Here is a 12,819-nt window from a genome sequence, read left to right on the forward strand (position 1 = left end):
AGTCTTACCTGGTATCTCCTGGAAAGTGGTGTTCCCTTTTTTTGAAAAGGCCCGTTTCCATTGAGCACAGTTGATGTACTTTTGCCTTTTTATTAAACATTTTCTGTCTTGCCTCAGGTTCATGGAATCCGAACTGGATTTAAATGACATCATTCAGGAAATGCATGTGATCGCAACGATGCCAGACCTGTATCACCTGCTGGTGGAGCTGAATGCTGTGCAGTCTCTCCTTGGGCTGCTGGGACACGACAACACAGATATCCTTTAGTTGTTAAAGCAGCTCTCATGTGAGAGGCTTTCTACAGACTTTTCTGTAATCTCTTATACCCTGCTTTCACAGGCTCCTGTGTATGTTTTTCTCTTCTTTCCCACCATGCTGAATTTATGTCTTTTTTTTTCCAAGTGAAAGTCATCTTTGTTCAAGTAATACTGATTCTGAATTTTTTCAGTGCTGTTATTCTTCTTTCTTGTTTTATGACCCTTTCATCTGGGTTTGAGTGGCTGTGTTAGAGTGTGAACAGACGAACAATATGGGAAAAGCTAAAGTAGGGGCTTAGCAGCATATAGCCTTGACCTGTGTGCAAACTTTGTCTGGAATAGTCCCCAGTAAAAGTGAAACCGATTTACCCTTTTTTGTTGAGAGCTGAGCTGTCATGCTGTCAGCTATTTGCCATGGACTAGCTCACCACAGTGCTACACTTCAGTTTGTAAATGTGGTAAGTTCTTCCTATGTCCATACCTTTAATTTGGTATGCTCAAGGCTTGAGGTTGTGGGCAGCCCTTCTGGTTACATAAATATCCAGAGACATTTCCATGCTCAGTTACTTGTAGTAATCTGATCCTTATGTGCACCTGCTTCTTGTTCCTCTGGAGATCTGAGGACATCTCAGAGGGAGTTTTCTGTCTATACTGTTAAAGATTTTGGTAGTTTTGAACAAAAACAATGTCATTTTTTTAATATTCTGGTGCCTTGATGCTTAGCCATCAGCTGACAAATAGACCTATGTCTGGCTTATCATTGTGCAGTCTTTAAAAGTAGAGCTCAACCTGCATTGCTTGTAAAATATTCTGCAGCAGATTAAGCTGAAAAATTGTGACATGATTTGAGAGATGGTGTGTCTGTGTCCTGACAAACATTAGCAAATGGAAGGAGCAGTGAAGCCCAGTGGAAAGGGCACTGGACTTAGACTTGGGACTACAGCAGGTTTTTCTTTTTTCCTTTTTATTGATTCATGACCGTAGGAAAGTAATTTATTCTTTACTTCTTTTCTTTATGTGTAAAGAAGTAGATAAAACTTACCAGCTTTTCTGAGGTGTTTTGAAATATGCAATGTTAAAAGGATTGTTAGTGCTAAATGTTGTGGTTCGATGCGAAGATCTTGGTTTTCTTTTTTAGCATTTTTCCTTATAGAACTATGTATTAAGAATTCTTAATTCATTCTTTCCAAGTGGGTGCAGTGATGAGAAGATAAAAACAAAACATAGATACTTTATTGCATACCAGTTTATATTAGAAAGCACTGTTTATGTCTTTGGGTAATTTGACTTGTATCTAGCTGAACCTTGATGTGGTGAATGCTGGTCCCTGCAAAACAGCAAACACCACAGCTTTCCTTATCTGTGATCTGTAATGGAAATTACTCTCAGTAAATGTTTGTTAACAATTTACTGTTGTACAGTGGGAAACACCTACCATGCATAACCAGTTTTGTGGCTACCACAGTTTCATTACTTTTTTTTTTGTCAGACACCGCAGGCTTTTTGTGTACTATGTGCATGGCATTAAAAGCTTATACTGAATTTCTCATTCACAAGGAAAATAGAAACTGTGGGGATTTTGAGTCGGAGAGCAGAGCTGATTCGTAGCTGGAGCGCACAGGAATACAGCTTGCTTTGTCCTTTCAGCCATGAAAAGCTGTGTCCTAGGGTCACTGCTGCTGTCAAGGACTTGTCAGTATTTCCACTGTGAACTCTTTTTAATTGGTTTGCTACTTGCCTGTCAGTTAGTTTATGGGAAGAAATTTGGCCTGTGAATTGCAATTTTGGGAAAAATATATTTCTTGCTATAAAACTGCTGAAGTGTTTTCAGATCTGTTGGAGGCAGGACACAGGCTGTAGTAATGCCTCTTCACTGTGGTGCTGCTGCTCATGTACAGAATAGAAACACTATTGAAGTGAAGCATCTAAACATAAAACTAAATTGATACAGCTCAAGTTCTCTAATGACTTTTTGTTAAAACAAATGGAAAAAGGTTTTAAAAATGAGTTCTTCAAGGAGAGAACTAAACAAATGGCTCTTCAGATGTGATTTAAATGTAGTGTCTTGAGGGACTAATGCAAGGAGACAAAAGCAATGTCCAGGGGGAGCAAATAATCTGCTGAATGATTCATGCAGTTTTACACAAAACATGTGAATGAAAGATGATGACTGACAAGACTTTATTAATGAAAGTCAGGAAAGCTTCAAGTGAGGTCTTGCTTTTCTATCTCCTAAATTTTTTAGGACAACTGATACTCTCACTGGAATCCTCAACAGAAGCTCCCTAGACAGAAATGCCCTGCAAGATGAACTCCTCTGACTGCTGCAATTCTTTGCTGTGGACTCTCAGAAAAACCTGGCTCAGTTGTCTTTTGTAGCACCCAGTAGGTAGCAGTAGTCTTCAGTTAGTTCCTCCCTTAGCCTTCTCTTCTGTGGGTTCTTCAAACCCCATCCTCTCAGTCTTTCCGTATACATCATGTGCTAGTCCCCTGACCATCTCGGTGTCTTCTACTTTCCAGAGTCCAGTATGTCAAGTTTTCCCTTTTATTGGCGAAGCCTGCAACTGTGCAAAATATTGTACATGTTGCCTCATGAGTGCCAAGCAACAGTAAGAATTCCTTCTCTTGACCTGTTGGTTTTGCTCTGGCTCATGCAGTGCAGTCTGTGCTTAGCCTTCGTCACTGCAGTGGCACGCTGCTGACTCGCCATCAACTTGTCCACCAGAAATTCCAGATTCTATTCTGCAGAGCTTAGCTCTCCAGTCAGCCCCAGCACCTGGGCTTGTTCCCTCCCAGGTACAGGACTTTGCATTTGTTGAGTTTCACGAGGTTCCTATTGGCCTATTCCTCCAGCTTTTGTTAATTAGTAGTCAATTCCTTGCAGAATAAATGTAAGGCAGATTATTTTCTCTTAACTTGCTTATTGAGTTGTGCTCCAACTTGCTTTTAAAAATTGTACCCTGGCACTTCTGGCCATGTTTTGGTATCGGCACAAGTGACTGGCTGCCCAGGGAGGAACAACCACTCTTCTGTTTGGTTTCTGCAACTGGAAGTGACATCTACCCATCAAGAACATGTACACATAGCTTTGGCTTGGTTAAGGATTGCTGTAGAGCGTAAAGCAAGCAGTAGTCTTACTGATAAACATCTTCTGCAGCGCCTAACATAGATTAACTTGGGACTGGGACAGGGAGCTCTCTTACAGTCTTTCTTGAGACTAGATAAGTCACGACTGAAACCTTGCGAAGAAAAGATACATGAAAATAATTTTCCTGCTGCTGCTTGTGTGTCTGAGCAAATGCACAAATAGGAGAACTGGGAGGCTGGGTTGTTAGCCTGTGCATTTTAAAGAGATTCATCACAAAGTTGTTATATAGGACACGCCGAAAACTGCATATCCTGTTCTACCCCGGTGGGACTTGGGCAAGATTGATCAGCGTGTCTGAGAGAATAGGAAAGTGGGTCTAATGAGGTGGAATACGTCTCATCGTACAAGAGAGCCGTGCAGCAGTCAGGGGAACCATGTGTTATGCAGCCCGGAGTTAATGAGTGAAAATTGGGCTGGCAGAAGCTATGCTGTTCCTGCGAGGTCTGTGGTTAGAGGAGCATGCTGTCCTAATTGGGCCAGGCAGAGGGGGGTGATCGCTCCTGCTTCCTGCAGTGGCCTTGTTAGGTGCCTGCTCTATCAGGTTAGCAGGGGTATCACTGAGAGCAGAATACCTAAATTCGGTTATTGTAACTCATTTCTCTTTGCTTGTATTCAGTCCTGACAATGCAAGGTGGTGCCTAGTTATACCAACTCTAGCAATTTTGATTTGAAAAAATAAAAAAATAAGTATCATCAAGAAACAGTAAAGTTGTCTGATGCAGTAAGCACACAATCACATTTGTTTTTATCATTCCTAATTGTTAGGATTCCCTGATCTTGGTGCTTATGGGGACTGTCTGCTGAAGTAGACTCTGTGCTCTTGTCTCTGGTGTTCCTGTGCCCCACTGCTGTAATGTATTACCAGTTGTTTTGCATCATGTCATGAGCTTACTGGCCTAAGAGCAATCTGCTTTTGATACTAAATGTGTCTGCCTTTGTGGTGGTTGTCCTTAACACCTAGCACATGTTTCCATAGCTGTGGTAGACTTGCTTCAAGAACTGACTGATATAGATACTCTCCATGAGAGTGAAGAAGGAGCTGAAGTCCTGATAGACGCTCTAGTAAGTAGTAAACTCCAGATTATTTCAATGCCTGAACAATGTCTGCCTTTCCTGTTGAAAATAGGAGCTTAATTTGCATTTTTCTTGCTTCTTGCGGAAAAGGGTGACCTCTGTTCACCTGTGAAAAATTGAAGTTTCTGGTAGGGCTCAGATTGTTATCTGAAGGACAGTGGGGCCATTGTGATCTTTTAGTCTAACTTCTTGCACAGGAGGCCGGTAGTCTTCTGTCCAGTAAGTCTTGTTTCAAACTCAAAAATCTGCACTTGAACCTTGACGTCTGTTGTTACAGTGAGGGTATGCATTTTTCTTAACAAGAAGTAAAAGCTTGGAAGTTTTCATGTAACAGAGCTAATGCATTTTAAGGGTGAAGGAGAGTTTAGAGGTAATGATCCTTTTTGGCGCAGAGATTAAACAACCCCAGAAAATTATCTAAGTGCAGTAGAAGATGCATTGCTCAGTGTTAAGTGGTCCCTGCCTGGTTAACTCTCTTGAATGCCTCTCGGCCTCCGTGGTGGCGGACTTCCCCTTTTCCTGGCATTTGTGCTGGATGCCTCCTGCTCCTCGGCTGCAGGAGGAGGATGCCAACCCGAGCAGAAGTCCTCCAGAGAGGCGATGCCCAGCAAAACTTGAGATTTACATGTCTGTCCTACCTTTGGGCATTTTCTGCTAGTGAATTGCTGCGTTTGTGAATCACTGTGGCTGTGTCTTGTTCTGTAATTGTTATGTTGAAATTGAAAGATGGGAATTACGAGTTTTCTTTTGATTGCTTTGCCTGGCTGCTCTGTTTTCTCCTACAATCCTTCTTGTCCAGTCACTGTAACGTTACCTTCCAAAGGTTAATGACAGTGGCCCAGAGCCGAGTTCCTCCAGCTGGCCTCTGGGCTGCTCTTAATTACTCTGCCTTTGTGAAAAGATTGCTGGATGAATGAAATGGTAGGGAGAAACTGCTAGAGAAGATGTTTTCTGTAAAACGTGTGGAGAGGCAGTAAAGCAAGTGAAGTTCTTTCTCTGCTTTCCTCATCACCAACCCACTTATAATAGCCAAGTTTTAGAGGTTTTATTGTGCTCTTTGAAAGAAACAGGTCAGAAGGGAGAAATGGGAACCTGGGAGAAATGTTTAGGTGTCTGCCTTTTAGATTGTTTTTTTTTTTTAATTTAAAGAAAATAGGTATAACATTGTAGGGTATCTGTGAAGATTATTGCACTACCTTCCACCGCAGCTGATACTTGTATTTTTTCCACATGTTCACTGGACTCAAAGCTAATTAAGAGTGTTTGAATTGGAAATGTTATTTTGTTTAACTTTTCCAAGCTCATGTCCGCACTGGAAAGTTAGCCAAAGTCAAGCTGGACTCCATCCAGTTGCAGCTGTAAAAGCATGCTTCTTGTGTTAGTTTTTTGATTAGGAGGCTCCACGTGCAGATGTAGGTTCCTGCTCCTGCTGTTGATTTGTCTGGGTTTCGTTAGCTTGCTGAAGTCAACTTTGTACATTCATCTTGCTAGGATTTAAATGTGGGGCTTCAAGTAGTGATTGTTCAACTTTTGGATTTGAATCTGTGTGGGAGCATTGTTCCTTCAGCATTTGTACCTATTAGGGTGGAAGATATAACAGAAATGTAGGCAGAGCATCAGTAAACAATTGAAAGGAGCTGCTTGCACAGCTGACAGCTAGCCCATCCGTGGTGGTTTGTGGTGCCTCGCAGTTCAGAATTCAGAGGGATTATAAATCAATCAGGCTCGTTCAGGAAATAAGACTGTGACAAGGTGCATGTTTTCCTCCAGATGTTTTTCTGTTTAATCTGAAACACAAAAGTTGTTTAATTAATTAGGACAAACAGAGTGGCAGACTTACTTGGTGATTCCTTTGCTTCCTCTGAGATTTTAGAGCAAGATTGTTAATGTCTTCTGGTCATGTTTGGCAGGATGTTTCAGTAGGGCTTACTGATTTTTATTATTTATTAAAACCTCCCATTCTTTTTCCTTCATCTTCCTTTTTTCAATCTGCTTTCTTATCTTTTTATCTTGTCCATGACCCTGGTGATTTAGGTGGAGGGCCAGGTTGTGGCCTTGTTGGTCCAGAATTTAGAACGCCTGGATGAAAGCGTGAAAGAGGAAGCTGATGGTGTCCACAACACGCTGGGTAAGTGGCTGTTGCACAGCCTCTCGCTTCTTTCTGTACTTTGTACAAAGGGGGAGTGGGTTTTCCCGCCCCTTCCTTTCCTCCCTACGTCCATTCCTCTTGAACTGCCAACACTAGGGTAGAGGACCTAGCGCAGCTTTTGTTCAAGCCCGACTTTAACTCGTAGCAAAGCCCAGCCCCTTGAGCCAGCGTTTGCCGCGTGACTGCTGGTAAGGTGCGTCCTCCCAAGGCAGTTATGTAGGGAGGTGCTGATACACGGCTGTAACTGCACCACGCCAAGAGGAGTGCTCCACTGCCCGTGTATTTACTGTGTACTTACCTGTGAGCTCCACTTGCTCCATTATGAGGGCTGTTTATGTCTTAGCAATGTATTTAACTTTCAGGTAGTAAAACATTTGCATTTCATGTAAGTGCATCATTACCGCTCTGTTCCCCAGTCTTTGCACAGCACAGTATCTGCTTTGCCATGTGTTGCTGTTATTAGCATTTAGACCATCATCCACTCCTTTCAGTCATTTGGGATTGTACTCTCCCGAGGACTGGAAGAATGAGAGGGGCGGGAAACATGAGTTTTGGAATGTTTGCTGCCGCTGTTGTTGTTAGTTTACTCCAGCAGCAATTCTCACTGCACGAAACTAAAGGGAAGTATTTTAGGCTTCTCCCAGCAGGAGCTGGTGTCACACTGACGATGGACTGTGTGGACAATGTAAAATCTGAGAGGGTATCACACACCTGAGCTTAAGTCTCCAAAAAAAAAGGTCATTTTGCAAATCAGATGTAACTTTGAGAAGAGCGTTGCAGCCCTCGGAAGGACCTGGCAGAGGTGTTGATACGGGCCTGAGCTGAACTGCAGGTGGGGAAAAATGCCTGTTTTCTGTCTGTCTTCTCAGCAATCGTTGAGAACATGGCAGAGTTCCGACCAGAGATGTGCACAGAAGCTGCGCAGCAGGGCCTCATGCAGTGGTTGCTCAAGAGGCTGAAGGTGAGCTTGTTTTCCTGTTGTCATTTGGGAGATATCACAAGAAAAACTGACAGGCCACTGGTCTGGAAGCTGGTGTGCTTGAGGTGGTGTTTGGCGCAATATTAAAGACCCAAGGCTATTTATTACTGGCTCTTTCTCTTTGTATAGGTTATCTTTGTGATAAGTTCTAACATTTGTGAATACAGTGAATTCAAAACTCACCTCAAACTGGGAAGTATGTGCTTTTTAACTTATTATAAACTAGCAAAACTGAAGGAGTTGGCTTTATGTGTAAGAAGCTCTGCACAATGGGATGCAAGTCTGTCAGTAGAAGTACTCTCATTTGCATAGTGTTTGCCTGGAATAATATCTGTAATGTTGACTGACTCTTCTTGAAAGTCTTTGGGTTTTACTTGTTTCTGTGGGAGTTCTTTTTGGTAACGTGTCCCTGATTCTGCCGTGGGAGCTGTGGTCTTTCCTGGAGTTGGACCCTTCACAACGCTACAAGACAGCACTTGGGCTACAGCTACCAGTGTGGTCGTCCCCAGTAGCTGCAATTCCACCGCGTTCCTAGCTCAAGCATCTGTAGAGCTCTGCCAGCGTGCGCCTCCCTTCTATAGACCAGTTAGTATGAACTTAAAACACTGCTTAAAATAAGCCAGTTTTGTGTGCGCGTGTGTGTGTTGGAGAAGCCAAGTTAAGGACAAAAAGTTAGAATTCAGGGTTTGTATCCTCTGCAGTTTTAGTTTAAATGGACATACTTCTGTCTTATCTTTATATTATAAACATCTTAGAGTAGAAGGTGTATTTTTGTCTGTTTGTATGATTCCTGTATGGATTTCTGGTCCATGGCTGAGACCTCTAGGAATATAAAAGCTGACCAGTGAGTGGGGAAACTAATAAAGACCATTTTGTGCCTTCGCTTCTGTATGTTTCCAACACTTTTTTGAGTTTCAGGTGATGCCTTTGTTTAACTGCTGCTGGTGGTGGCTTTTTCTTTGAACTCATCTAATTGCTTTTGGAATTAAGAATTACTTTTTAATATTCTTAGCATCCTGTGGCAGTGAGTTGTGAGTTACACAGTTTAAGTTTGTCTTGTGTGAAAATGCCTGAACATTCCCTGGAAAATATTGTAGGAAAGGAATTGATAGTCCAGCTCTCTGACAGAGGTAGTGATGGAAATTTAGCAAACAGATTGTGCGTTTTTCCTAACCCTGTTAGGAAGGCATTAGCACTTCCATACTTTAGTGTCTTTATGGTTAGAAGGCCTCTGAATCACAGAAATACTCTATCAGCTTTTTAAGTGTGCAGATACCCCTCTGTGCACCCATATACTTGTTAGCAGAAGTAACCTATAATTTCTCACTACAGGTAGTAACATAATTATATTCCTTTTGCTCAAAAACAAAATGTGAAGTTAATTCTATTCCAGGCAGGTATGTACTGCTGCCTACCTTGTAATTACTGTGGCAGCTGAAAGACTTAGAATCTCGGGAAAGCAAAATAATCGGAACTTGGATTCGCCTGCCTGGTGCCACAGAAAATTAATATTAAAAGCCCTTGAAACTCAGGGCTGAATGTGTCTTTCCTTTGCCCTGGTATGTGTTAACTTTGTCTGGGTTTGGGGCTGTGTGATCAGGCAGTGCTTTTTCTTGCTTACATGCTGTTGTGGGAAGCTGCACACTAATGAAACCCTTGCCCAGGAGCCTTCGCTATTGGCAGCACTTGGTCTTGAATCTCTTGCCCTGACAGATGTGTTCAGAATTAAACCAAGGTCTCAGCATCTGGGAAGAGTGTTGTGCTGCTGAAGAATGTCTATTGGATGAGTTTTAAAATCGGGGTTCTGCCTAGGCATCGCTAAGGACATCTGGCACACAGCACAACGTGTGAATTTCTGTTTTCCGGCTATGTTTCAGGTTGCACAATTGTATTCTGACTGTCAGAACTGCCTCAGAAAGCTCGGGTGGAGAGCTTAATAGCTCACTTCTCCAAACATAAGCAGGGTTTGGTGATGATGTGTGCAGCCTCGAGAGAACGGAGCATTGCCTCCCAACGCTTGCTGTAGGACAGCAGTTGGTACACACTGAGCGCCTGCCACCTTCCCCCTCTCGTGACACTGATTGCTTGGGAGTGTTACGTGCCTCCTGTAAATACCATCATCTACAGAGTGGCTGGGGACTGTTTGGCATGAAAAGCTTTGTTTAAAGTCAATACTTTGTGGCATGTGGGATCTTCCTGCTTTTCATGCTTTTGTGTTGCGTGGTGCTCGTGTACTGTGACCTTTTCTTTGGTAGCCGGTCGGGATAATTGGCCCACGGTAGCCTCGTGCAGGCAGGTTCGCTCAGTCAAGCTGCAGGTAGTCGTGCATTTGGGGAAAAAAATGGTGGGTGGCAAATGGTATGTTTTAAACCTAGTACTTACTGCTTGCCTTTTTTCCCCCCTCTCAAACAGTGGAATACAAATAGCTGGTAACTGATTATTTTTTTAAATTGTCTTGTTTATTTTACAAATTCCTTCAGTAAACAATTTTATTGGTTAGTGTTTAGTCTGTTTCTTTAGATGAAGCAGCTTTGGCAGCACGCAAAAACTTTGGATTGAGTTCAGAATCCCACTTCAGGGATTTATTTTTTTTCTTCAAATTCAGCGTGGTTTTTGTTTGTTTGGTTGTTTGTTTGGTTTTTTTTTTTTTTACTTTTAAATATATTTGAATATGGAGGGAATGTATGAAGTGAAAGTTATGTGACAGTGCAGGCTAAACCCATCTCATGTTCTTCTGATTGTGATGTTGTGATCCTCATACAAAACTCCGGCAGTTACTATTTAATGTTATTGTGATGTATTTTCTGCAAGTCTGGTTTTGGTGACAGGTGCAGACTTTCAGAATAGGAATAAGCCCCACACACTTCTATAACGCTATGGAAAAGTTATCACAGGAAAGAGATTCTGTGCTGCACACAACTGGAGACTTCTCTCAGGGCTTTTTAGCCAACTTGGACAAACCTACTTATGTAGGACAATGTGAGGGATCAGAGTTGAGTTTCTGCACATGTGTGCACGAGCACCCTCCCCTCCCATCACCCCTGAATCAGAGAGAATTATTGCTATTTTGTCACTCCAACATATTGCAAAATCACTGCTGTTGCATTTTGGTTTAAGTTTTGGTCATATGTTTGGTGATTTGATTAATGTGTTCTTCAAATCAATGAAACAGCCGTGCCCTGGTGAGTCTCTTGTTCTTTCTTCACCAACAGGCTAAGATGCCTTTTGATGCCAACAAGCTGTACTGCAGTGAGGTGCTGGCCATTTTGCTCCAGAATAATGATGGTGAGACATGCCTCTGGTATCGATATTCTGTTGGGGTATGATCCAAGCTTCTTTCAGATCACAACAGCACTCTTACGCCTTTGGCTTTCCTTTGCTTGTGCTCTCTCTCCCGCGCGTGTACTCTCTCACATACGCATGCGCCCTCCTTCTCTGCAGCTTTTGTACTCTGTCAAGCCGTATTGATTTTGTTCACTGATGTATCAGTGTTAGATGGCTGTAAAATGTGACAGTTAGCTTCATTTTTCTCTCTCTTTTCCCCTTTCCCCCCACCTCCGTCTAGACAACAGAGAATTGCTTGGGGAGCTGGATGGGATCGATGTGCTGCTTCAGCAGTTATCTGTGAGTAATTCACATATGCCTTCTCTGCTGTCAGGAGACTCGTAGGCTGGGTGTGAGGAGGTGGAACAGATTCTGGGTGTAGCGCTGTCCTAGCAATCTGTAGATACTGAAGCACAGTAGTGCATTATATTTAGTGGTGGCAAAGTCCCTGAATAACTTCCACACAAGTGTATCATCCATGTTAAGTGAGGCTAATCCCTGTTTTACAGATGTTAATGTAGAGGTACACAGAAATTAAATTATTTTGTTATAATTACATGGCAAGTTGCAGATAGGCAGGGGTAGAATTTGTCCTTCAGCATTCTCCACTGCAGGTGCTGGGCTGCAATGTGCCTACGTTTGAGCTAGCTGAAAGTAATGTGTTCTTAGTTCACTTACATTTCTTGAGGCAGTGGTGTCAGTAGGTTAGGGTGCTGCAGAGCAGACCCCTCAGGTATGTGTTGTGCTCAGGAATTCTCTGGTAACAGGCTTATCCACATACTTTTGTGAATTGTGCAGTCAGTGAATTCACCCTCCCCTTTGGAGGCCCTGTATTGTCTTCCAGCTGCATGTCTGTTGGTCTTACAGTCAGGACAGTAAAAAGGGCAGCAGAGTTACAAGAGAGAACGCATCAATGACGTGTATGACTGCTGCTCTGATGACTGCAGGCTTATGCATATCAGATGCTGAAGTCCTGTGATGTAAAACATTCATGTATACTCTACAACAGTGTGGACCAAATTGAGCCTTCTGTTTTGGGGTAATTCTGTTTTCTTTGTTGTGCAGGTGTTTAAACGACACAACCCTGGTACAGCAGAAGAACAGGAAATGATGGAGAACCTGTTTGACTCCCTTTGCTCTTGTCTAATGCTCAGTTCCAATCGCGATCGCTTCCTGAAAGGCGAGGGTCTACAGCTGATGAACCTGATGCTTAGGTACCCAGATAACTTTGTGATTTTCTTGCCTGCTTTTGATGTACCAACACACATTCTGGCTAGATATTTGTGTTTTTCTGTCTATAAAATTTTTGTGTTAGTGTATTTGTCTGTTTCTGTTTCTTTTTTTGCAGCCTGTAAGTCAAACTTTCTCAAACATGTAAGCTCCACTCTTTGTCTTTAGCTTTGTTTCCTAAGAAATGGGGTTACTACTGGAAAGTAACAGTACAGATCTGTGTGGCAGACACCCAGATGAGAGAACGCTGTAGGTCAGGCTGCTAATTCTCTGAGGATTTAAAAGAGCCCTATGAGGGTAAGAGCGACCCTTTGGTTGTATCTAGGGAAAACGTTTTTCCTTTTGTTCTGCAGTTCAAGCCTCACTGTGTTGTGTGTCCTTTGGTGAATTTTTGTGGACATTGATACAAAAGTTGCTTTTGTGAAATGGGCATAAATATGCATTTTTTTCTTGTGACATGTTTTGTCACACCGTGAATCTCCAGGGCTTCTCTGCTCTCTCTTCACTTTTACTTCCTAGCCTGGTACTGAATTGTATCTTCTGAGCTGACTGGCTTCCTCCAGACCTCAGGACTGGGCGCAGTGGGACTGTCTGGCTTTCCCTGGTGTGCTAGGCTGCATGGAGTGGCTGGTTAGCAAACGCCAACAAGAAGTGATG

At 42.7% G+C, this 12,819-nt stretch overlaps 1 protein-coding gene across 1 annotated transcript in view; it reads left to right on the forward strand.

Annotated features, from left to right (window-relative positions):
• Positions 1-12,819, forward strand: part of CTNNBL1 (catenin, beta like 1) — a gene marked incomplete at its 5' end in the record, with an annotated part of 46,848 nt that overhangs the window by 4,007 nt on the left and 30,022 nt on the right. Inside the window, 7 exons of the mRNA XM_010283479.1 lie at positions 118-257; positions 4,371-4,468; positions 6,515-6,608; positions 7,499-7,590; positions 10,821-10,893; positions 11,174-11,232; positions 11,998-12,146. Coding sequence (XP_010281781.1) covers positions 118-257; positions 4,371-4,468; positions 6,515-6,608; positions 7,499-7,590; positions 10,821-10,893; positions 11,174-11,232; positions 11,998-12,146 — 705 coding nt within the window. The remainder of the gene's footprint in view (positions 1-117; positions 258-4,370; positions 4,469-6,514; positions 6,609-7,498; positions 7,591-10,820; positions 10,894-11,173; positions 11,233-11,997; positions 12,147-12,819) is intronic.

The sequence above is a fragment of the Phaethon lepturus genome, unplaced genomic scaffold (assembly GCF_000687285.1).
Source record: "Phaethon lepturus isolate BGI_N335 unplaced genomic scaffold, ASM68728v1 scaffold43513, whole genome shotgun sequence".
NCBI classification, from domain to species: Eukaryota; Metazoa; Chordata; class Aves; order Phaethontiformes; family Phaethontidae; genus Phaethon; species Phaethon lepturus.